The sequence below is a fragment of the Salvelinus alpinus genome, chromosome 1 (assembly GCF_045679555.1).
Source record: "Salvelinus alpinus chromosome 1, SLU_Salpinus.1, whole genome shotgun sequence".
Classification (NCBI taxonomy): domain Eukaryota; kingdom Metazoa; phylum Chordata; class Actinopteri; order Salmoniformes; family Salmonidae; genus Salvelinus; species Salvelinus alpinus.
Genome location: NC_092086.1, coordinates 105,837,673 through 105,861,818, shown reverse-complemented (window position 1 = coordinate 105,861,818; position 24,146 = coordinate 105,837,673). Strand labels below are relative to the sequence as shown.

The window sequence follows — 24,146 nt, the reverse complement described above, 5'->3', positions numbered from 1 at the left end:
ATGTGTCTCAGGTTGGGATGGATGTGTCTCAGGTTGGGCTGAATGTGTCTCAGGTTGGGCTGGATGTGTCTCAGGTTGGGCTGGATGTGTCTCAGGTTGGGCTGGATGTGTCTCAGGTTGGGCTGGATGTGTCTCAGGTTGGGCTGGATGTGTCTCAGGTTGGGCTGGATGTGTCTCAGGTTGGGCTGGATGTGTCTCAGGTTGGGCTGGATGTGTCTCAGGCTGGGCTGGATGTGTCTCAGGTTGGGCTGGATGTGTCTCAGGCTGGGCTGGATGTGTCTCAGGTTGGGCTGAATGTGTCTCAGGCTGGGCTGGATGTGTCTCAGGTTGGGCTGGATGTGTCTCAGGTTGGGCTGGATGTGTCTCAGGTTGGGCTGGGGATGATGGGGAGCAGGTTAGTGTTTTTCGTAATGAATCTTGTTCTGGAGGCAGCTCTGCAGAGTGATCACTAGCTGGCACAGCCACAAAGTCATAAAACCAGATGTTTAACCTTAATCCTAACCTTAACTACACTGCTAACCCTAATGCCTAACCCTAACCTTAAATGAAGGTTAAAAAGCAAAAATGTTTGTTTTCAGAAATTTTTACAATATAGGCAATTTTGACTTTGCATTTGGCCTATCAAAGGGGGAAATTGCTCAGTTCTGCCACCAGGACAAAACTTATGTTAATAAACATCATTATGCTGATGAGAATGGCAGGCAGGATTGCCTCCTTCACATGCCATGTAAAATATTTATCGGAGAGTAGAGAACAGTGTTGATTCTCCAGTCTGACATTATGTCATTCCGTTCATGTCAGAAAGGTCTCAATCTGTACCCATGCTGCGTTTAGAGCCTATAGCTCCAAAATGCACACACAGATATGGTAACATAGGCTGCAAAAAGGGATGCATCATCTCCACACACAAACGTATACGTCCAGAATATACGGGTGGCCTTTTAGTTACAAGATACTGTTAACAGATTATTAGAATATACACTACCGTTCAAAAGTTTGGGGTCACTTAGAAATGTTCTTGTTTTTGAAAGAAAAGCAAATTCTTTGTCCATGAAAACATCATCAAATTGATCAGAAATATAGTGTAGACATTGTTAATGTTGTAAATGACTATTGTAGCTGGAAACGGCTGATTTCTTATGGAATATCTACATAGGAGTATAGAAGCCTATTATCAGCAACCATCACTCCTGTGTTCTAATTGATCGTTGTGTTAGCTAATCCAAGTTTATAATTTTAAAAGGCTAATTGATCATTAGAAAGCCCTTTTGCAATTATGTTAGCACAGCTGAAAATGGTTGTGCTGATTTAAATAAGCAATACAACTGGCCTTCTTTAGAATAGTTGAGTATCTGGAGCATCAGCATTTGTGGGTTTGATTACAGGCTCAAAATGGTCAGAAACAAAGAACTTTCTCCTGAAACTCGTCAGTCTATTCTTGTTCTGCGAAACGAAGGCTATTCCATGCGAGAAATTGCCAAGAAACTGAAGATCTCGTACAACGCTGTGTACTACTCCCTTCACAGAACAGCACAAACTGGCTTTAACCAGAATAGAAAGAGGAGTGGGAGGCCCCGGTGCACAACTGAGCAAGAGGACAAGTACATTAGAGTGTCTAGTTTGAGTACTTTCTGCTCACTTTATTGCATTAGTGAGCCCTCAAATGATACTTTAGCCTAATTTGCTACATAGGTCATCTGCCTTTTTTTCAATTATTTTCCATTGGACAAAAGATTTAACCCACATGTTGGTTTAGTTTTTTTTTTGCCAAACTAACAATGTCTTACTGTATTTAAATTATTTGATTTGATTTCAACTAACTTATGTTTTAATTCAATTAAGTCCTCAACTGGCAGCTTTTTTGAATAGTACCCGCAAAACACCAGTCTCAACGTCAACAGTGAAGAGGTGACTCCGGGATGCTGGCCTTCCAGGCAGAGTTCCTCTGTCCAGTGTCTGTGTTATTTTGACCATCTTAATCTTGTATTTTTATTTGCCAGTCTGAGATATGGATTTTACTTTGCAACTCTGCCTAGAAGGCCAGCATCCCGGAGTCGCCTCTTCACTGTTGACGTTGAAGGCCAGTTTTATTGCTTCTTTGATCAGGAAAACAGTTTTCAGCTGTGCTAACATAATCGCAAAATGGCTTTCTAATGATCCATTAGCCTTTTAAAATGATAAACTTGGATTAGCTAACACAATTTGACATTGAAACACAGGAGTGATGGTTGCTGATAATGGGCCTCTGTAGGACTATGTAGATATTCCATAAAACATCAGCCGTTTCCAGCTACAATAGTCATTTACAACATTAACAATGTCTAGGCTGTATTTCTGATCAATTTGATGTTATTTTAATGGATGAAAGATGTGCTTTTCTTTCAAAAACATTTGAAACATTTCTAAGTGACCCCAAACTTTTGAACGGTAGTGTAATTGTAATGGTGCCCATTATTAGTTCTCAGAACTGACAATTTCAGAGGACATTCTGAGAATGCCTAACTGGAGTTCAGAAAATTTTTCTTTACAGGTCTTGAAAAAACTTGAGAAAGGTGTAGAAAATCAAAAGAATACTGGGCCTTGAACCAAAAGCAGATGAATTGAGCTTAAGGACAGTATTATAAAACATAAATAGATGTATTTATTTTTGGCATTCACAGTGGATGCCCAATTTTTTTTGTTTTTAGTCAGATACGTCTCTCTGAGAAAATAGTTTGACTATGCGCCAGGGGTTGTAACCAATTCAGGGAACAGAACCAAAAAATGGAAAATAACGAAATTATTTGAGGAACAGAACGGAAAACTAAAGTGATCTATACTGTTCCCGGAACAAAACCGTTATTTTAAAAGTGTGGGAACCAGTTATTAACGTTATTTTACATTCTGGGCATTTTTTTCCAGTCCCACAAAAATCACAACAGCCTATGCAAAGCACTCACTCTGTCACTCAGAAACGTATTCCAGCGTCTGCCTACCAGCTGGAAATCTTAGGCTACCTGCCCCTCCCCTCCCCTCTGAAGCATTGGTTAGCCTACTGTAGCCTACTGATATTACAAACGTAATTAAGAAATTAGGGAGAGAGGTTTAATTACAGAATACTTTTTCAATACTAGTTAAGGATACTTTAGTTATCACATTTCCCATTGGATTTATTAACTACAAAAAGGTAAGATGTGTTTTTAATTCTAGTGCTGCTCTGCACACACAACCCTGTGAGCTGGTCCAACGTTAAACCAACTCTGAAGTTCAAAGATATTCAGAGTTCCTCCATAGAAGCCGCTCCTCCATAGGTATAATTCTTTGGGCCGAATTCCGATAATGCATGTTATAACAAGATGCCCAAGCTTCCTCCATCCTCTTTCACTCTCTCCTCACCGTCATAATTTCAGTTGCATCTCACGCCCTACACTGTGACTGGCAGCACAGTGTGTGTGTGTTTGTCTTTCAGTATGATTAAACCATGCTATTACGGCAAAATGCAAGTTGCTCTTAATGACTTTCCTGTACAGATTAAATCGCTTACCCGCTCCACAGCAAGCTGCTCTATTTTAATTTAACCTTTATTTAACTAGGCAAGTCAGTTAAATAACAAATTCTTATTTACAATGACTGCCTACCCTGGATGATGCTGGGCCAATTGTGCACCGCCCTATGGGACTCCCATTCAAGGCCAGATGTGATGCAGCCTGGATTTGAACCACCTCTTGCACTGAGATGCAGTGCCTTAGACCGCTGCGCCACTCGGGAGTTCAGATAGAGAATTCACTCTATCCTCACTGATTGGTGAAGTAATTTAATATTGAGCTAAATGTATATTTCCGAGGTATAAAAAGGAACAGAAAGATTTCTGACCTTCAGAAACCTATGGGGGATAAATCTCTCTTCTCTTTTCAGATGCTCTCCAAGCCATTGTGAACACGGGGGCAGATGCACCCAGTCTTGGAGTACCTTCCATTGCAACTGTTCGAACACGGGCTACAGTGGAGCAACATGTCACAGCTGTAAGGAGACCTTGTGTGTTTCTTAAAAATCTTAAAACCACAGTGTTGTTTTTATAACTGAAGAATTCTTTCAAAACCTGTGTGTGTGTGCTTGCTTGCTTGCGATTAGTACGTGCTCGAAGCAGAAGGCGTATATCCAAACTGTAAAGCTAGCGCAGAACTAAACAGACTAAACAGACATACTGTCGAGAGGATATTGTGTTTGTTCCTTAAACATGCACAGAGACAGAGCCAGTTGAATTCAAGGTCAAGCGTCTTATCTCTGATGCCGCAATAGCCTGCTGCAGTGCCAGACCCTTTTGACAAAGCCTCACCATTGATAAGGATTAGGACAAAGCCTTTAATGATGTGAGAGCTTCTCTCGCTCTGTCTCTCTAAGTCCGCTCAGTGTCATCATAAATTGTGTGGAAGATTTGAACGTTAAATTAAGCGACTTGTCAGTCAAACATAATCGCCTCACCATTTAACACATTCACACTTGAGTTGCGTTGAAATTGAAGTGCTGGTGGAGACCGGAAAAGGACTGGTGATTTTCTTTGTCTCTATAATTAAATTGGAATTAAACTTAGATCCATCACAGGAAGTGTTTCAGGTGAGGAGGAAATAAGATATTTACGAGATTGGAGATATCCTGTGTGACTAAACTGTTAGAGGTTGTTAGTTATTATTTTCTGACAAGAGGGGAGGGTTTGTATTGTTTCATACGTTGTGTACGCACATCCAATGACTTGCATGGTGCTCGGTACAAATAGCCAGACAATGACTTGCATGGTGCTCGGTACAAATAGCCAGACAATGACTTTCGGGTCAAAATGGTGCACAGTAAAACAACAGGAGCATTCATCAGTGTACCTATTATTTATTTCATGAGGGTTTGTATTATGCCAGGTCAATGTGTTCTAGTTACAGCAGGGTTTCATAGTCATGTTCAGGGGGAACCACAGAGGTGCACATTTTTGTTCCTGCCCAGCACTTATACACCCGATTAACAAGCTCTTGATTAGCTGCAGGTGTGTCTGTTTTTGGCAGGAACAAAGAATTAACTGAGGAACCCTGCTCAGGGTAACAGTGAAAGGGAATATACTGAATACAACCTCCTGTTAACGTTGTTATTGATGTGGCCTTGTATTAATTATTTATCAGTCAGACATGCCCACTAGCCATTAACCAATGGCTATTCAGAATAACATAGACTGGTATACACATGGTGTGCATCTGAAATGGCATCCTATTCCCTATAAAGTGCACTTCTTTTGACCAGGGCTCCAAAGGCTCTGGTCAAAAGTAGTGCACTATACAGGGAATAGTTAGCCATTACGGACAGAGTCAAAGAAACGGCAACATCTGCAGTGATGGGGCCTGCTTTCCTTAGGGGCACCAGCTAGCGCCCTTTAATCTAGAATGCAATAGTTTTCTGTGCGTCTCCTTTCAAATAATTATGGTTAGCACATCAATAATGTAACAACCTCTGCAACAACAGAACAGACTGCTGGCTCAAACACACACATTATAGCAACAGAACAGACTGTTGGCACACAAAGCTACTGTAAATCAGAGTGGAGAGAGTTGAGTGCCCAAGACAAAGAACGCCTTCGTTGCTCTGCGTCAGTGGAGCCTTGTTGTCTGGCACACCCCAACATGGCTTAGTGTCTTGGAATATAAAAGTTTGTTTTGTTTGCTTTGTGTATGTGTGTGTTCTGTAGGCACACCCAATGTCCCTTGGTGTCATAGATTAGAATATGAACATTAGTTTTATTTGCTTTGAGTACTGTATGTATATGTTATGTACACTGAGTATACAAAACATTAAGAACACCCAGTGGTAGAAGAAGTACCCAATTGTCACACTTGAGTAAAAGTATAGATACCTTAATAGAAAGTTACTCGAGTAAAAGTGAAAGTCAGGCAGTGAATTACTACTTGAGTAAAGTCAAAAAGTTTTTGGTTTTAAATACACTTAAGTATCAAAAGTAAAAGTTTGAATCATTTAAAATTCCTATTATTTAGCAAAGCAGATGGCACAATTGTCTTGTTTTTAAAATTTTGCTGATAGCCAGGGGCACACTCCAATACTCAGACATTATTTACAAAAGATGCATTTGTGTTTGGTATACGTATATTCTGTGAGTTAGTTATTAATTTAGAAATGTGAATACATTATAAAGTATCATTGGACAGCCCTTGCCACCCAAAGGCATTAAGTATGCTCCTCAGCTGAAACATTTAAATATTTTCCTCCAAAGCAATCCTAGATGTCAAAATCTTCATAAACAGCATAAATTATAAACAATTGTTTTCTTTCAGGAAGTGGTGTTAAAGACTTGATTTGGGTATTTACATATAGACCACATGCCAGGTCTCAAGTTCTTAACTTATCATACTTACTTTCACATCTAGTGGAAACATGGCAGTGTTTGCTCTAGAAGTTGTTCCTGTGTAATGTACATTTAATTGGAATTCTTGCGCATGTGTCTGTTGGTGGCTGTATTTGTTTCAGTTAATTATTTCAGTCAGTACTAATTTCAGCAGGGGTGGAAAAAGCAGTGAATGTTATACACTGAGTAAGAGTAAAGTCACCCAGTAAAATAGTACTTGAGTAAAACTATTTGGTTTTAAATATACTTACAAGTAGCAAAAGTAAATGTAATTGCTAAAATATACTTAAGTATCAAAAGTAAATGTATAAATCATTTCAAGTTCTTTATATTAAGCAAACTACACGGCACCATGTTATTTTTTTATTTTATTCTAAGGCTAGCCAGGGGCACACTCCAACACTCAGACATCTTTACAAATTAAACATTTGTGTTTAGTGAGTCCGCCTGATCATAGGCAGTAGGGATGACTAGGGATGTTCTCTTGATAAGTATGTGAATTAGATCATTTTCCTGTCCTGCTTATTATTCATAATGTAACGAGTACTTTTGGTTGTGAGCGAAAATGTAGTAAAAAGTTGATATTTTCTTTAGGAATGTAGTGAAATAAAAGTAAAAGTTGTAAAAAATATCAATAGTTAAGTAAAGTACAGATTCCCCCCAAAACTACTTAAGGTGTACTTTAAAGTATTTTTACATAAGTACTTCACACTGGCAGTAGGTAACCTGAGTGTTTGTGTATATTTTCTCCTCCTCAGCTGTCTATGAGAAGTCATGTGAAGCGTATAAACACCAGGGTAACACATCAGGCCTGTATTACATAGATGTGGACGGAAGTGGTCCGATCAAGTCACAGCTGATCTACTGCAACATGACAGGTAAACCACACACACACACACACACACACACACACACACACACACACACACACACACACACACACACACACACACACACACACACACACACACACACACACACACACACACACACACACACACACACACACACACACACACACACAAGCTAATTAAACCACTGGATGACGAGCTATGGTTTTCCTGTTACATTATACCACTGCAGGGATAGTTAGGGTTTCCTGCATACATAACCACTGGTGGCAGTGTGACAAATAATCTCCACTCAGTTTTTACTATTTCCTAATGCAAATCTGTTATGACAGAGAAGTAGGGTTCAGCTAAAGTGCCACCAACAATCTGGCATATGGTACTTCCTTATTGCCCGCCAGTGGCAGTTTAGTTATTTCTCTCACTGACGGAAACAGAAAGACACCTCGTTTAGGGGGCTGTTGATGGCTCTCGGTAAGTAACTGAGCTGTGGCTGGGATCCCAGATCTTCTGACAGGATTTCCATCCTTCAGGGCTGGCACCAGCTGCTATCGGAAACATCTCGTCTTCCCACCCACCCCATCCCCATTTTCACACTGTCTCTGCTATCATTAACATTTTCATAATTATTTCGAATGATCCTAGGATTTCCCTCTGTTCTCTCTCTCTTCTCCTCCAGATAAAACATGGCTGGTGATCCAACACAATAACACGGAGCTAACCAAATTAAAGGCCTCATCTGGGATAAATCAGCATTTAGCCTATTTTAACTATTCTGCCGACGCGGAACAGCTCTGGGCCATAATTACCCAGGCAGAGCACTGCGAGCAGGAAGTCCTCTACCACTGCAGAAAGTCACTCCTCTTAAACACACCAGGTGAATCATTTTTATTAACAGTATTGATCCCAGCCAGCCATAAAGGTCAGGATGATTAAAAACCTGCTCACTCAGTCAACTGTGAGTCAGTGTACGCATCCCAAATGGCACCCTATTCCCTATATGGTGTACTACTTTTGACCAGAGCCGGCAAAAGTAGTGAACTATTTAGGGAATAGAGTGCCATTTGGGAGACACCCTGTGAGAGGGAGTGCTGCTCTCCACCCGCAGAGCTTAAGCAGATGTCACATATTGATTATCGTGCTCATTGTTGCAAATTAATTTCGGTTTTTGGGGGGGGTTCTTCTATGTAGGCTTACCCGTCATTGTGTTATACTAGAATATTCTTCATTTCTGGATGTGTTATGGTACATGCACTGAGTGAGTTAGCATTTAGGTGATTGGTTTTTGCGTTGATTGGTGTGTCGTTGGTGTTTGCCATATGATATTAATTTGTAATGACTCTTTTAAACCTGCAAATGAACATGAAACAAGGCAACTCACAGCTTCACAATATAATGGCTGTCCATTAGCTGTCTCGTTACTGTAGAGGGTGACTGAGGGAAGAGGAAAACTATGTCAAAGCTAAATAAATAATGCTGAAAAATGTCAAATGAAGAATAATGAGGGATAGAGTACAGTGTTAGGTTTCTGTTTAAAACCAGACAGCCTGCTTCAGGTGGGGGAACGTGATCAGACGAGTGATGGAAGAGAGAATCAATGAGAATGACTTTCTTTTCTCTTTCAAGGCAGCACTCTGGAGTCTGGCCTGTTTTTTGGGGGAAAGTGGTGACTGAAACCATTCTCAATTACGCACTCTCTCTCCTCTTGTTACAGTCTTTTTGTGGAACGTGTCTCTGTTATGTCATTAGTGTCCTCATTGCAAATAGCACCAAATTGATCTTTAGGTAAAACACATCTTGTCTGATCTGTTTTTACATTACTACCCAAACATCTCATGCCCTACATAGTAAATAAATGAACAGGAGTTTGGGAGTCTGTAGTGTTTTTGAACACACCCCTTTGTTAGGTTCAAATTTTTCAGAGTAAATAACTCACGGACACTAGAGAAGCTTGACCAAGTTTTCTTCTTCCCAAAGGGTCGACACAGCTGTATTCAGACAAATAAATAGCTTCCCCCGTGGTGGTATTCATACCCCACTTTGGGTGGAGTCTCCTCCTTATCTCCAAACATTGCATCATTCTTGCTAAGCAGGGAACTAAGTGAAATGAGCCTTCAACGGTTTCTCCCCTTATCAGTACTGTCACATGCAATCGTTTTCCCTGCACTCAGCCCCTCATTATGGCACCCCTCATGTCTCTTGTGTAACTAATGTTCCTATACTCTGAGTATAACAATGTTCAAAGTTTACTCCAGAATCCAACACCTTCTAAGTGTGTGTGCGTGTGTGTGTGTGTGTGTGTGTCTTTGTCTCAGATGGATCTCCGTTCACCTGGTGGGTGGGTCGTACAGATGAGCCCCAGACGTACTGGGGCGGGGCGGTACCAGGGAGCCAGCAGTGTGGCTGCGGTCTTCAGGGGAACTGCATCGACTCAGACCACTACTGCAACTGTGACGCTGACCGCAAAGAATGGTACAATACCATCACATTCTCTATATGTTTCCCTCAATCTCTTTCTCTCATTCTCTCTCTATCCGCTCCTCTCTTTCTCTCTCTATATATATCTGCTCCCCTCTTTCTCTCTCTCGCTATATATCTGCTCCTCTCTTTCTCTCTCTATATATATATCTGCTCCCCTCTTTCTCTCACTGTCTTTCTCTATCTGTTCCCCTCTTTCTTTATATCTCTCTCTATATATATACTTCTTCTTTCTTCCTCCTCTTCTGAACACAAATCACCACTACTCTTCAGCTCCTTTTAGTCCACCCTTCCCTATGTAATGTATGGATCTCTGCCCCAACATGCTATAGTATACCATCTGCTGTACTCAACACTCAGTGTGATTCTCTACTGACTGAGATTCACCTTTCAATTTTTTATCATATTCAGAAACGGCCTTGTTCTCTCACCGGCATTTATATTTGTTTTCATGAAATGTTTAGAGCCCCCGCAACAGTGATAAGACTACAAGAACATAAACATCACATAGAGTAAACATCATCTGGATGGAGGTTGTTATAATCGGCACAATTTTCTTTTCTATTTCCTGTTGTGATTGTTTGTGCCCTAGTGGTATTTGATAAAGCAATAATCAGAACAGGAAGTAGCTGGCCAGAAGGAATGGTTCTATTCTAGGAGTATGAGTCAAATGCCTACATCTCCAAAGATGCAGCAGAAGTATACTGTACTTACAACTCTATTGTATAAAAATAACATTCATCCTACATCTCTGTATGTGTATTTCCTACAACACCAGTAGTGCACAACTCCAGTTCTCGAAGGCTCCCATCCTGCTTCTCGCTCTCACTCTCTCTCTCATATTGATTGGCTATAGATTCCACACACCTGGTAGCCCAAGTAATCAACTTGCCATTGAAATGCAACAAATGGTGTATACTGTTAGCTCTGGAGGACCGAAGCTATACACCTCCACCCAACACCATGTCTCTCATTGATAGCAATACATATTATTGAGAGGAACCAGACCAGCTGCCTGCTATTACTGTCACACTGTGAATCCAGACACAAAGACAACCTACCGTTACTGCGCTTCATAAACTAACCAGAAATCAAATACTCAGGATGGCTGTTAATTAGGTTCAATTGAAGAAAGCAACATAGACGATATACACTGATTTTGATCTGGTCCTTTGTTCCTCTGTTGTTTTAATGCATCCTTCCTCTGTTTTATGTAACCCAGGGCGACTGACTCTGGTCTGCTCACCCATAAGGAGAATCTGCCGGTCAGATGGGTGGTTGTTGGGGATATACAGAGACCTGGGTCAGAGGCAGCCTATAAAGTCGGACCACTCAGGTGTCATGGCGACAGTAAGTATCAAATTATGACATAGTAAAGATAGTCTCACACTCGATCTACATTCTTAGAAAAAAGTGCTACTGTATCTAGAACCTAAAAGGGTTATTCAGCTTATTCACCCTTTCCACAGAGGCTTCTATATGGAACCCAAAACGGTTCTACCTGAAACCAATGTGTACAGCCGTAGAACCCTTTGGAACCCTGTGTATATTCCCAATTATTTATTGGGTATCACCAAAGTTTCGGCACACAGTGCCTTACTCTGGGTTAGAAAGTAAGGATCAAGTCAATTAATCGTTCTACTAAATCAGTCCATTATTTAATCCATTACTGACCCTCCTCCAATAAACTGACTGGGTTTTACTGAATAGTGTGTGCTCGCTTTTGATATATCAGTCAATCTATCACTCCATTATTTCTATATGGACATGGAGTATTTACAATGCACAAAGGCTGTGATTCAAACAAATGCAGATAAATGACCTGAGCACTGTAGACTTTACAAGCTACTCCTACGCTGAGTCCTCAGCACAGTCGTTTATTTTCCCATACCTGTTTGATGCTAATGCAACATTCTCTTCCTCTCCATCAATCATCATGTTAATCACTCTGATTATGCACATAACCTAATTATCTGTACCACATTAGCAGAATGGTTACAAAAACAATGTTCTCTCTTTTATGCTCTTATGCTGATGGCGGTAGGTAGTTGTTAATCAGGCAATAATGAATCAAGAGTCCCAATCTCTTTTTTATTCCTAATTGCATCCTTGGTTACCTGAAATATTTATCTTAGTAAATTAGACATAAACGGGGGAAACAGAGGTGGAATATAATTAAGATGAATTAGAAGAAACAGTTGGCCTCTTGTGCCTGACAGTCTCATCAACAGATCATTATTATGAACTGAGAACGAAACAAGTTGAGGACATATACTCTCGAAGCCGCATCTTATTTTGTTCTCAGTCTATTTAGACCTTATTTTCCAAAAAGCACCCTTTTTCTCAATCAACACCATGTTATGGTTGTCTCACCTATGTGATTTGTGGTTGTCTTATTTACCTTAGCTGAATGCACTGAGTAAGTCATTCTGGATAAGAGTATGCTAAACGACCAAAATGTATGTACATGTAAATGTATTGATTTCCATAATTTCCTCAGAGAACTTCTGGAACGCAGCATTCTTCAACAAAGAGACGTCATATCTGCACTTCCCCACGTTCCACGGAGAGCTGAGTGCAGACATCTCCTTCCTGTTCAAAACCACCGCCGCTTCAGGAGTCTTCCTGGAAAACCTGGGCATCAAAGACTTCATACGGGTGGAACTCAGCTGTAAGTAGAATGGATGAAGTCGGCTATAATAGAGTGGATAAAGTCAGCTGTAATCAGAGTGGATGAACTCAGCTGTAATAGGGTGGATAAAGTCAGCTGTAATTAGAGTGAATGAAGTCAGTTGTAATAGAATGGATGAAGTTGGCTGTAATAGAGTGGATGAACTCAGCCATAAGTAGAGTGGATGAACTCAGCTATAAGTAGAGTGGATGAACTCAGCTATAAGTAGAGTGGATGATGTCAGCTGTAATAGGGTGGATGATGTCAGCTGTAATAGGGTGGATGATATCAGCTGTAATAGGGTGGATGATATCAGCTGTAATAGGGTGGATGAAGTCAACTGTAATAGGGTGGATGAAGTCAGTTGTAATAGAATGGATGAAGTTGGCTGTAATAGAGTGGATGAACTCAGCTATAAGTAGAGTGGATGAACTCAGCTATAAGTAGAGTGGATGATGTCAGCTGTAATAGGGTGGATGATATCAGCTGTAATAGGGTGGATGATATCAGCTGTAATAGGGTGGATGAAGTCAACTGTAATAGGGTGGATGAAGTCAGTTGTAATAGAATGGATGAAGTTGGCTGTAATAGAGTGGATGAACTCAGCTATAAGTAGAGTGGATGATGTCAGCTGTAATAGGGTGGATGATATCAGCTGTAATAGGGTGGATGAAGTCAACTGTAATAGGGTGGATGAAGTAAACTGAAATAGAGTGGATGAAAATCTCCATCTTTTACACCAATTGACTGCACATATTGACTGTTCAGTTTCTGCCATCAAAATAATATAATCAGCATATAAAAATGTACTTAGCATTTCATCATCATATCTTACTCCAATATTTAACTGTTTAATTTATTTTGCTAAGTCATTTATAAACAAAGCAAACAAAGTCGGTGATAAGGTGTCTCCTTGTTTTACACCCGAGGGTGTGGGAAACCAATCTGTACCATATTCATTAACACGCACACAAGCAATTGTTACTTTGTAAGATAACATTTCCCATCAACCCCTGTCTTTAACAAACTATAGGCTAAAATATCCCTATTTGCAAAATCAAAAGCTTTCTGGAAATCAGTGAAACATGCAAAAGTAGGCTTCTCTTTGTGTAATCTATTTCTGATTATTGTACAGACCGTGAAGATATGATCTATACAGGCTCTGGATTTACGAAATACATTTTGTTCATACACCAGAATGTTTTGATCCTCCAAAAAGGCCATTAGCCTATTGTTGAGGATGGATGAATATAATTTATAGACCGAACTTAATAAACTATGCCTCTATAGTTCAGTGGTACTCTCAGGTAATTTTTCGAAGATTTGGGAATGGGATTCACTATAGACTTATACCAAGTGGATGGCAGTATACTGTACTCAAAACAAATTTGGAGCAAATCATATAGGATGTAAATTAATTTAGAGTATTTTAAAACTTTGCAGCGTCAATCACCTTAACTTTTTGTTACCTGAGAACAAACTAGCAAACCCCTTCTCCCACTCTTCAGTACCTGTGTAACATCAGAGTTCAGCCCCCCCCTAGCTCTTCCCTGACTTCCATTATAATTTTCTTATGTCGTTTTTGTCCTACCTTGTTTATTTGGCTCCAAAACGTTTGAGGATTTCTTGTCTGTATCTCCTCAAGACATAATAACTGCCTTCTCTGATATCTCAGTTTGAATAGGTGCAGTCTTTTATCAAACACATGCTGTTTTTTCTAAAACTCCTTCCTACACGGTTCTCTTGTATTCCTATCTTTACACTGTCATTATAAGTACATTCTAGACCATAGGGGGTCCCTTAACTCATCATTCCAACAAGCCTTATTCGGCTCGTAAAATGTCCTGGACTTGGGGGTGTATTTCTATTTTCATAATTGTTTTCCCATTTCAGAATATATGACATCACAAAATGTTTCATACCACACATCTAAATCAAATTTAGTGTCTTGGCATCTTTGCAGAGTTCCACCAGAGTTCCACCATTCAGGAAACAGAAAGTCATTTCGCACATTTGTTTTCTTATATTTAGGCCTATGCGGGGTATGTACAGTATATTTTGCTGCACAGTAATACCTGGTTGAGAAAGTTTGTGGCCAACAGAAAAGATCATAAATAAAAGAGAATTGTCAGGAAGTGTAGATTTTTCTCCAATTTAGTCAAAACATCCACAGTCTTCCACCATTATCCACAGTCTTCCACCATCTGTTAAGAGGGTAACACCTTAAAATCCAAACAAGTTTCTAGACAGTCGTGGAGGTAACTATATAGTCTACCACAGCTTTTCCTTTGCCAGATATGGATGTAAAGTTATCTCTTAAGGGGAATATCCTTCCATTAATGATACACATTTTAGAGTCCTGAAGGAATTCTAATAGTGTTTCCCCATGATGATTAACAGAGTCATCCAAAGCAACAGTCAATGGAATATCATCAATATCATGCACAGTTGAAGTTGGAAGTTTACATACACCTACCTTTGCTGTTGTCTTGGGACTGATTTGCACTTTTCGCACCAAAGTACGTTCATCTCTAGGAGACAGATCGCTTCTCTTTCCTGAGCGGTATGACGGCTGCGTGGTCCCATGGTGTTTATACTTGGGTACTATTGTTTGTACAGATGAACGTGGTACCTTCAGGTGTTTGGAGTGTAACAGATGTAACTTTAAACCGTCCCCTCGCCCATACCCGGGCGCGAACCAGGGACCTTCTGCACACATCAACAACAGTCACCGAAGAAACGTCGTTACCCATCGCTCCACAAAGGCCGCAGCCCTTGCAGAGCAAGGGGCAACACTACTTGTAGAATTCAGAGCAAGTGACGTAACTGATTGAAACGCTAGTAGCGCGTACCCGCTAACTAGCTAGCCATTTCACATCCGTTACACTCACCCCCCTTTCAACCTCCTCCTTTTCCGCAGCAACCAGTGATCCGGGTCAACAGCATCAATGTAACAGTATAACTTTAGTACGTCCCCTCGCCCCGACCTCGGGCGCGAACCAGGGACCCTCTGCACACATCAACAACGGTCACCCACGAAGCGTCGTTACCCATCGCTCCACAAAAGCCACGGCCCTTGCAGAGCAAGGGGCAACACTACTTGTAGGTTTCAGAGCAAGTGACGTAACTGATTGAAACGCTAGTAGTGCGTACCCGCTAACTAGCTAGCCATTTCACATCCGTTACATTTGGAAATTGCTCCCAAGGATGAACCAGAGTTGTGGAGGTCTACACATTTTTTTAAACTTCCGACTTCAACTGTATATAGTCATCTAACCTCCCAATTCGACTGTTAAGATCCCCACATATGTAAATAGCATCTGCTTCTGTATGTAGGTATACTTGACTTAACAAATGCCAATAGAAGGAGGATGCATCTCTACTAGAGGTCGACCGATTAATCGGAATGGCCGGTTAATTAGGCCCGATTTCAAGTTTTCAGAACAATCGGAAATCGGTACTTTTGGGTGCCGATTTGCCGATTTGTTAAATTAATTAATTAATTATATTTTTTGTAAAATAATTTTTTTATACCTTTATTTAACTAGGCAAGTCAGTTAAGAACACATTCTTATTTTCAATGACGGCCTAGGAATGGTGGGTTAACTGCCTTGTTCAGGGGCAGAACGACAGATTTTCACATTGTCAGCTCGGGGGATCCAATCTTGCAACCTTACAGTTAACTAGTCCAACGCAATAACGACCTGCCTCTCTCTCGTTGCACTCCACAAGACTGCCTGTTACGCGAATGCAGTAAGCCAAGGTAAGTTGCTAGCTAGCATTAAACTTATCTTATAAAAAACAGTGAGTCCCCACTTTAAATCTCTGTCATACTTCTTATTGTTATTATTTGGAACGCTACTCCTCTTACACCGTTTCAGCTAGATAAATCATTCAAACTTTAAAACGTGCAGAGTGGTCAGGACCAGAGTGCTTGATACAACTTTTTTTATATATTTTATTCCTAAGCTTTTTGTCCGTTTTTTGTACATCTTCATTCTCTTTCATGGGATTTCTTCAACATTCTAAAGGTCCCATTGTGACATCACCTCCCAGACGAATCAGCTACTTTGACCACTTTCCCAAACAGTTAGACAAAAAATATAGGAAGGTCCTCTATGTCTCTGATAATCAAATCGGTACAAAAATAACACATACGAATCAAAAGATAGCGGTTTTATCGCATCATTTTCTCAAACTTTTTATAAATAACTGCAATTTTTACCACTTTCCCAAAAAGTTAGACAAAAAGTTAGAGCTTATGAAATGTTCCTTTTATTCTCTGCTATTCGAATCGGAACAACAATATCTGCTTCTAATCTAGCGATACAGCTGTTTCAGTAACCGCATTTTTCCCCAAAACTTTTTACAAACAACTGCAATTTTGACCACTTTTCCAGCACTTTAGACATCAATTTAAAGGGTATGAAATCATAGTCTACTTCTCTGGTATTCAAATCTGGAACATAATTACAAAAGTTAGTGGTTTGTCTGAGTTTAGAGTTACGAAAGTAGCTACAGTAGCTAATGCCAGCTAACAGCTCTATTAGTCTCGTCATTGAGCAGCCCAAATGGAGATGTTGCTATGGATACTCACACTTGCAGAGGAGCGCATGGGGCAGCGCACAGAGTGATGGACAGATAAAGACAATCAGCTATGGATACTGACAGAGGAAGTTACTGTATTTCTAATTTTGGGTTGCGCAAACGGGCCCGGGTAGGGTAGGGCCGGAACATAGGCGGTAGGACTCGCACTAAAATGTCATTCCTTTCTACTTTTCTTTCAAAATTCTGACCACTTTCCCAACAGGTTAGACAGAAACAGAGTGGATGACATCTTCCTCTACTTCACTGCTATTCCTCCCTCTGTTCCAGCCATGTGGTTCCTTCTTGACTGTCACTCCATCCTTTGGAGGCTTGAAACACTGAAACTGGCTGAAAATCATAGTCCAGACCTATAATCATGTATCAGTGTTATTTTATTATTGTATGTTTTGCTTTTTCAAGCACTTTGAGATAATTTTTTGTAATGAAAGCGTTAGAGAAATCAATTATTATTATTAAAAACAAACTTAATTTACACTGAACGTTTTACAAAAGTAAATCATACTTTTATTTATCTGAAACCAACAGCATGAATGATTCATAGTTGCTTTGCTTTCCTAAGAGTGTGGTCCACATTATCCTATCCTTTTATTCCCATCTTGTGACAGAAGACTGCTTTGTCCTGTCTTCTTCTTTCAGTTTTCACACCAAACAATTGTAGGTTAGACATTTGAATATGAATGAGAGTTGTGTAGCCTGTTCAGTTCAGTCAGTCTGTCTTTCTTTACTCCACACAAAGAATGTTTGAAATGAAAACAAAGTTGTCTCCAATCCTACTACCATGTTCCTAGCTAGGTTGAAGACAGGGGAGAACGACTACCATTGAAGCCAAGGAAGTGAAACGACCGTGGTACTGCAGGCATTGTTAGCAGAAAACATGATCCCCCATTATAGTGAATGTAAAAATGTAGATCTTCGTGGTCAATCTTTGTGTAAATAAATAAAACATTCAAAGACACTCATGGTACCAATAATTGCTTCTAATACACCAGATATATGTCCTTGGACCGATTATTTAAAAATGGCACACAGAAGAAGTTAAAAGGATAATTTTGTTGCTAATTGCAGTACCACAGTTGGCCTTCAACTATTTTATTTTACTAGGAAAGTCAGTTAAGAACAACTCCTTATTTTCAATGACAGCCTAGGAACAGTGGGTTAACTGCCTTGTTCAGGGGTAGAACACCAGTTTTTTGTACTGTCAGCTCGGGGATTTGATCTTGCAACCTTTTGGTTACTAGTCCAAAGCTCTAACCACTAGGCTACCTGCCGCCCCAAATAACTAGAGTAACTTGAGTTGCATTGTGATCTGATTGTGATCAGATCTTCTTGACCACCTCTGGAGGTAGTCAGGGACACATTATGTCTGGATATCTTACAAGTGTAAACAGATCTGGACAATCAAATAATTTAAATCAATTAAAATTATTCCACTTTCTAAAATCACTGACAGGTGGCACCATTGACTGATGGAATCATTATGTGTCTTAATATTTATTTATTTATTTTATTTTATAAGAATAGCTAAATATTTTGCATACAGGGACGGACCAGGTAATCTGGTCACAATGCGGACACAGTGGACGGATATGAGACACATTTTAATACCATGTGTAGACATATTTCGGAAAATGTGGGCACAGTCAGAATGTGGACAAGATCAGAGTGGTATACTATGAAGCAAGCTAAATCTACTCAGGATATTATAAAGCTAGCCAGCTTCAGTTAGATTCATATTCCAGGTCAGGCTTCATACGTACTAAGATGGTGGATATTACTCGTCCGCTGAACTCTTAATTGAGAGAATGCTGAAACATCAATACATGGACAAGTCAGCGCCACATCTTCATTTGTACCGAAAAAAAATAAAAAATAAAGTTCTCTTCCAAATTCAGCAGGCTGTGGTGTGAAGTAGGCTTTGAGAAGTGACGTCTTTATTGTATTACTGGGCCCCTCAGGGGTGCGTGCTCAGTCCCGCCCTGTACTCCCTGTTCACTCATGACTACACAGCCAGGCACGACTCCAACACCATCATTAAGTTTGCCGATGACACAAGTGGTAGGCCTGATCACCGACAATAATGAGACAGCCTATAGGGAGGAGGTCAGAGACCTGACCGTGTGCTGCAAGGACAACAACCTCTCCCTCAATGTGATCAAGACAAGGGAGATGATTGTGGACTACAGGAAAAGGAGGACCGAGCACGTCCCCCTTCTCATCGATGTTGCTGTAGTGGAGCAGGTTGAGAGCTTCAAGTTCCTTGGTGTCCACATCACCAACAAAACTAACATGGTCCAAGCACACCAAGCCAGTCATGAAGAGGGCACGACAAAACCTATTTCCCCTCAGGAGACTGAAAAGATTTGGCATGGGTACTCAGATCCTCAAAAGTTTCTACAGCTGCACCATCGGGAGCATCCTGACTGGTTGCATCACTGCCTGGTATGGCACCTGCTCGGCCTCCGACAGCAAGGCACTACAGAGGGTAGTGCGAATGGCCCAGTACATCACTGGGGCCAAGCTTCCTGCCATCCAGGACCTCTATACCAGGCGGTGTCAGAGGAAGGCCCTAGAAATTGTTAAAGACTCCAGCCACCCTAGTCATAGACTGTTCTCTCTGCTATTGCATGGCAAGCGGTACCGGAGCTCCAAGTCTAGGTCCAAGAGGCTTCTAAACAGCTTCTACCCCCAAGCCATTAGACTCCTGAACATCTAATCAAATGGCTATCCAGAACAGTTGCATTGCTACTCTCTGTTATTATCTATGCATAGTCACTTTAATAACTCCACCAACATGTACATATTACCTCAATTACCTCGACACCGGTGCGTCCGCACATTGACTCTGTACCGGTACCCCCTGTATATAGCCCCGCTATTGTTAACTGCATTGTTGGTTAAGGGCTTGTAAGTAAGCATTTCACTTTAAGTTCTAATGTACACCTGTTGTATCCGGCGCATATGACAAATAACATTTGGTTTGATGTGTTGTTGCCATATAATCCATAGAAGGGTTTTGGAATCTCTAACCCTAGCAATTCAACTGTTAAACTCATGAGTACACTAGCAATTGCTGCCAGTATTGACTTGAATGGGAACTGCCATCTATGGATTATGTGTCTATGGTTGGTTGTGGCTGTCAGTATGCCTTTCGCAAATTTCTAAATACAATTGTGCGAAAAATATTCAGTTTGGAAAGCAAATACAGTCATTGCTAAGTGTGTAATGTGTTAGGTATTTTAACATGCAATATTTTTACGCAGGAAAACATTTAATTAATTTAATATTTCATTAGTGGTCTTCCTCAAATGAAGGGGATGATGACACTATTTGAGAGAGTGTCATTTGTGTCTGATTTCATTGGTCCTCAACTCATGCCTCAGCCGCTTCATTCAGGATAAATTGAGTTATCCCTGAGTTAACCTGCTCAGGAGCAGGTTAGTTCTGAAGGATTTGTTGCCATAGAAATGTACCTGACTTTAAACGGTGAGCCACATTCGCATGACTGATAATCCCGACTTGAACTCAGAGTTGACCAAAGTTACCTCGCTAACTCCTCAAACCTGATTCATAAGATACCTCTCTGGACAAAGGAGGCATGTTAGCACCAGGTACAAACGAGGCTAATAAGGGGGCTGCACTGACCTAGCCTGCAAAGTCACTTCCTGGAGTAGCTTAAACTGCACATGTTATGTCTCCATGAGATGCCATCTTAACCGACATAATATGGCTAAAATGCGCAAATTAGTCTTTACATAGGAAGGAACGGTGTCACGTGATCGATGGCTTTGTCCATTCATATTGTAACGGCTCTCGTTGGTAGTAGGAAGAGTAGACCAAAGCGCAGCTTGGAAAGTGTTCATGATTCCTTCTATTCAAAAAACACTCAAACAAAATAACAAAAGCGAAAACGAAAGCGCACAGTTCTGTCAGGCTAAGACACTAAACAGAAAACAAGATCCCACAACCTAATGGTGGGAAAAAGGGCTGCCTAAGTATGATTCCCAATCAGAGACAACGATAGACAGCTGCCTCTGATTGGGAACCACACTCGGCCAAAAACAAAGAAACAGAAGACATAGAATTTCCCACCCGAGTCACACCCTGACCTAACCAAACATAGAGAATAATAAGGATCTCTAAGGTCAGGGTGTGACACATATATACAGTCATTGGTTGAAGATGATGGTTCCTAGTCAGAAACGCACAACAGCGCCGCCAGCTGAATGGGGGTTTACTAATGTGCAAGGCAGCCTGAAGACCATTAGTAAAGGTAAAAGATAACTGGGTGATTCTGCAACTACGGGCATTTCTATGTCCTCAGGGTCAATTTTTTTTAGATTTAATAAAAAAAAAAAATGTTATTCTTTATGTTAAGTTCACACTACAATCACCCCGTTTTTTTTTACACCTCTCTATCAAGTATTTAAGTTACTTTTCATATGTATTTTATACCTCAATTTCACTGTTTTGCCCTTGTCCCTGACCCAGACTTTTGAGCTTCTACTATGTTTTTATATGAGAAAACATTAATAATTTCACATTATATAATGTTATCTACGAGAGATTGAGTCGATTAAATAAAATCTTTATCAATATTTATTGTGAGTATCCCCTTTACATTGTGATTTACACAAAATATACCTGTCCTTTGGTAGTGGCGTAATTTCCACCACTGAGGGCAAATTCCTCTTTAATAAAGTTTTGTCAAGAGAATGTTAAGTTAGTTAGCATGGAAACGTATTAAAGTGAAGCACATGCAGTTGTTCCAGATGTGATGTCCAGAAGTTTAAGAAAAATCTATGTAAATAAGTAATTTTCAAACAGGCTAGAATGTCTTTAATTTGTTGTATTTTGAAAGAAATTGTATATTTTATGTATTTAGTGTAAACTATATGCTAGCTGTAATAATAGCCAAAGCATGCTAAGCAGTCTGTCATTTTTCTCCAAAAACTGTAGAAGTGTCATTTCCATTACAAACTTAACTCTGCAATGATGGCATTTTGAAACAAAATCCTTTTCAAGTCCTTCAGAATTCCCTTCATTTGCTGTTTTGTCTTTGGGGAATCTTGTCTCTCCATTTTCTTCATCAATTGGTCATACCTTTTTTTTGTATTTCTCAGCTTTCCGTAAAGCTTTGCCAAGTTTGACATTTGTCATGCAAAGATCTCGGTATGATTTTGAGCGACCTCTTCCAGTCTTTATCCTTCCAGCAAGTATTCGACTTCTCATTCCTGTTGCAGATGAGGAAGGGATATCAAGGCATGCATCAGGGGCAGGTAAGTTAAGGGCAGGAATGTTGGCCTCATGTTCTGGCTGCAAGTCATCTGGTGACTAAGATGGTGTGTTGCTTGATAGGTAGGTCTCCATTGCAACGGTTCTCTTTAAAGTCTGTCATATTCCGTTGGTTGCATTTCCATTGCCTTCTCTTGCTTCTTTGTTCTCGCTTTGTATGCTCAGAGATAGATTTATTTTTTCTTCCAGTATCTCTCCTTGTCTTTTTGCACATGTTCCTGGTATCATATAGGATATTTCTTTATTTTGATTCTATGTCTGTCACCTCTGTGGTGTTTTATGTAGCATCTTCTAAAAACAAAGAAAAATACAAAGGTATCAACTTGTGCACACCTTGGAGCATTTTCTAGATTAAATTAATGTAAAACATTATTAAATAAGCCTAAAGTTAAAAAAAAAAGTAAAAATAGATTTTTGTAATTTCTGCCAGATTCTGTCATTTCCACCACAGTTAAAGCAAAATTATTTAAAAAAATGCGCAGTGCCAAGGACAAATAAGTGGCAACAAAAATTCTCAGAGGCAACATCCTGAGAAAGTATGGTCTGGTTAAAGGGCAAATGAAAACAGGCTAACAAGTCTTAAATACCCCAGGGAAAAGCAGTGTAACATAATTAGCACAGCCACAGAAGAGAAAATCAGTAGATTCTATGAACGTGATGCCAACAGTAGAGTACCAACAGGGAAAAAGGACACACTAATGAGGAACAAGAAGAAAAAGCAGAAGTGCCTCTTGAATGGCACAATTCAGAACCTTTATCAGAATTTTAAGAGGGAATTTTCAGAGATTAAAATGTCCTACTATGAATTCTACAAAATATGTCCTTTTTGGGTTGTCAAGCCAACTGGCCAGGATAGGGACACATGCCTCTGCAAAACCCGCACCAACCTCCAGTCCATGGCGGACAAACTACGGTATCACAAAGTGATCAGCTGCAGCAACATTGAGAACCTTATTGCGTCTTTGTGCTGTGAGAACCTGAAGAAGGAGTGCATGTACACGGACTGCTCCCTTAGGAAAAATCAATTTTTTTATGATAAATACATGTTTTCAGCTGTCACAAAGGCAAGTTTATACATTCAGGCATTTTGTTGAATTATTAAGATTAGAATAACCTTAAAAATCACTTAAAATAATCTTCAATACAAGTTAATGTACACATGTATTAGAAATGTGTTATAAATTAATTGTATGGTTTAATTTTCAACTAAAATTTTCAACTAAAATGTATGTTTAATGATGAGATGGAAATTACATTTGTCTATGGCTGTCTGAGAAAAATGACAAAAATATTTACATTCCTGAATAGTACGATCGCAGCCATTATCAAAACCAATTATAATACTGGTAAAATGGTGTTTCAATAAGTTTTCATTTCTGAAAGCTTGCAGGGCCAAAGTGCCCAAACTAGCACACCCGACTACATGTACACAAACAGTATTATAGTAGTCTATCAAAATAATTAGACCAATTATTTTACTAAATATAACTTTGACTATATGTTATTGCTTTGCTTTAAATAGTAAAGTACAACTTTTTAAACTTCTTCCACTACCTCAAAAATATTTTTAAAGAGCTAAAGCAAGCCGCCCCATAACTTTACAACTTTAATTAATTAAAATGATCCATTCAGATAAGATGGGCAGTTAGGAAGACCTTTGTATAAACATATACACTAAATGAAAGAAAAATGCATGACAAATGTTTTCCGGGAATAAAATACATACAGGTAACTGCCAAAATGATGGAAACACTTGAGTAAATGAGGGAAAAATCTATATTGAAATCAGGTGCTTCCACATAGGTCTGATCCCTGAGTTAAAATCAATTAACCTCTCTAGGGTATGTGGGACGGTAGCGTCTCACCTCTTCAA

At 39.9% G+C, this 24,146-nt stretch overlaps 1 protein-coding gene across 1 annotated transcript in view; it reads left to right on the top strand.

Moving 5' to 3' along the window:
• The window catches only part of cntnap3 (contactin associated protein family member 3), a 189,142-nt gene that overhangs the window by 117,629 nt on the left and 47,367 nt on the right, over positions 1 to 24,146 (top strand). Inside the window, exons 11-16 of the mRNA XM_071374431.1 lie at positions 3,895 to 4,001; positions 7,135 to 7,254; positions 7,904 to 8,101; positions 9,540 to 9,696; positions 10,925 to 11,052; positions 12,203 to 12,373. Coding sequence (XP_071230532.1) covers positions 3,895 to 4,001; positions 7,135 to 7,254; positions 7,904 to 8,101; positions 9,540 to 9,696; positions 10,925 to 11,052; positions 12,203 to 12,373 — 881 coding nt within the window. The remainder of the gene's footprint in view (positions 1 to 3,894; positions 4,002 to 7,134; positions 7,255 to 7,903; positions 8,102 to 9,539; positions 9,697 to 10,924; positions 11,053 to 12,202; positions 12,374 to 24,146) is intronic.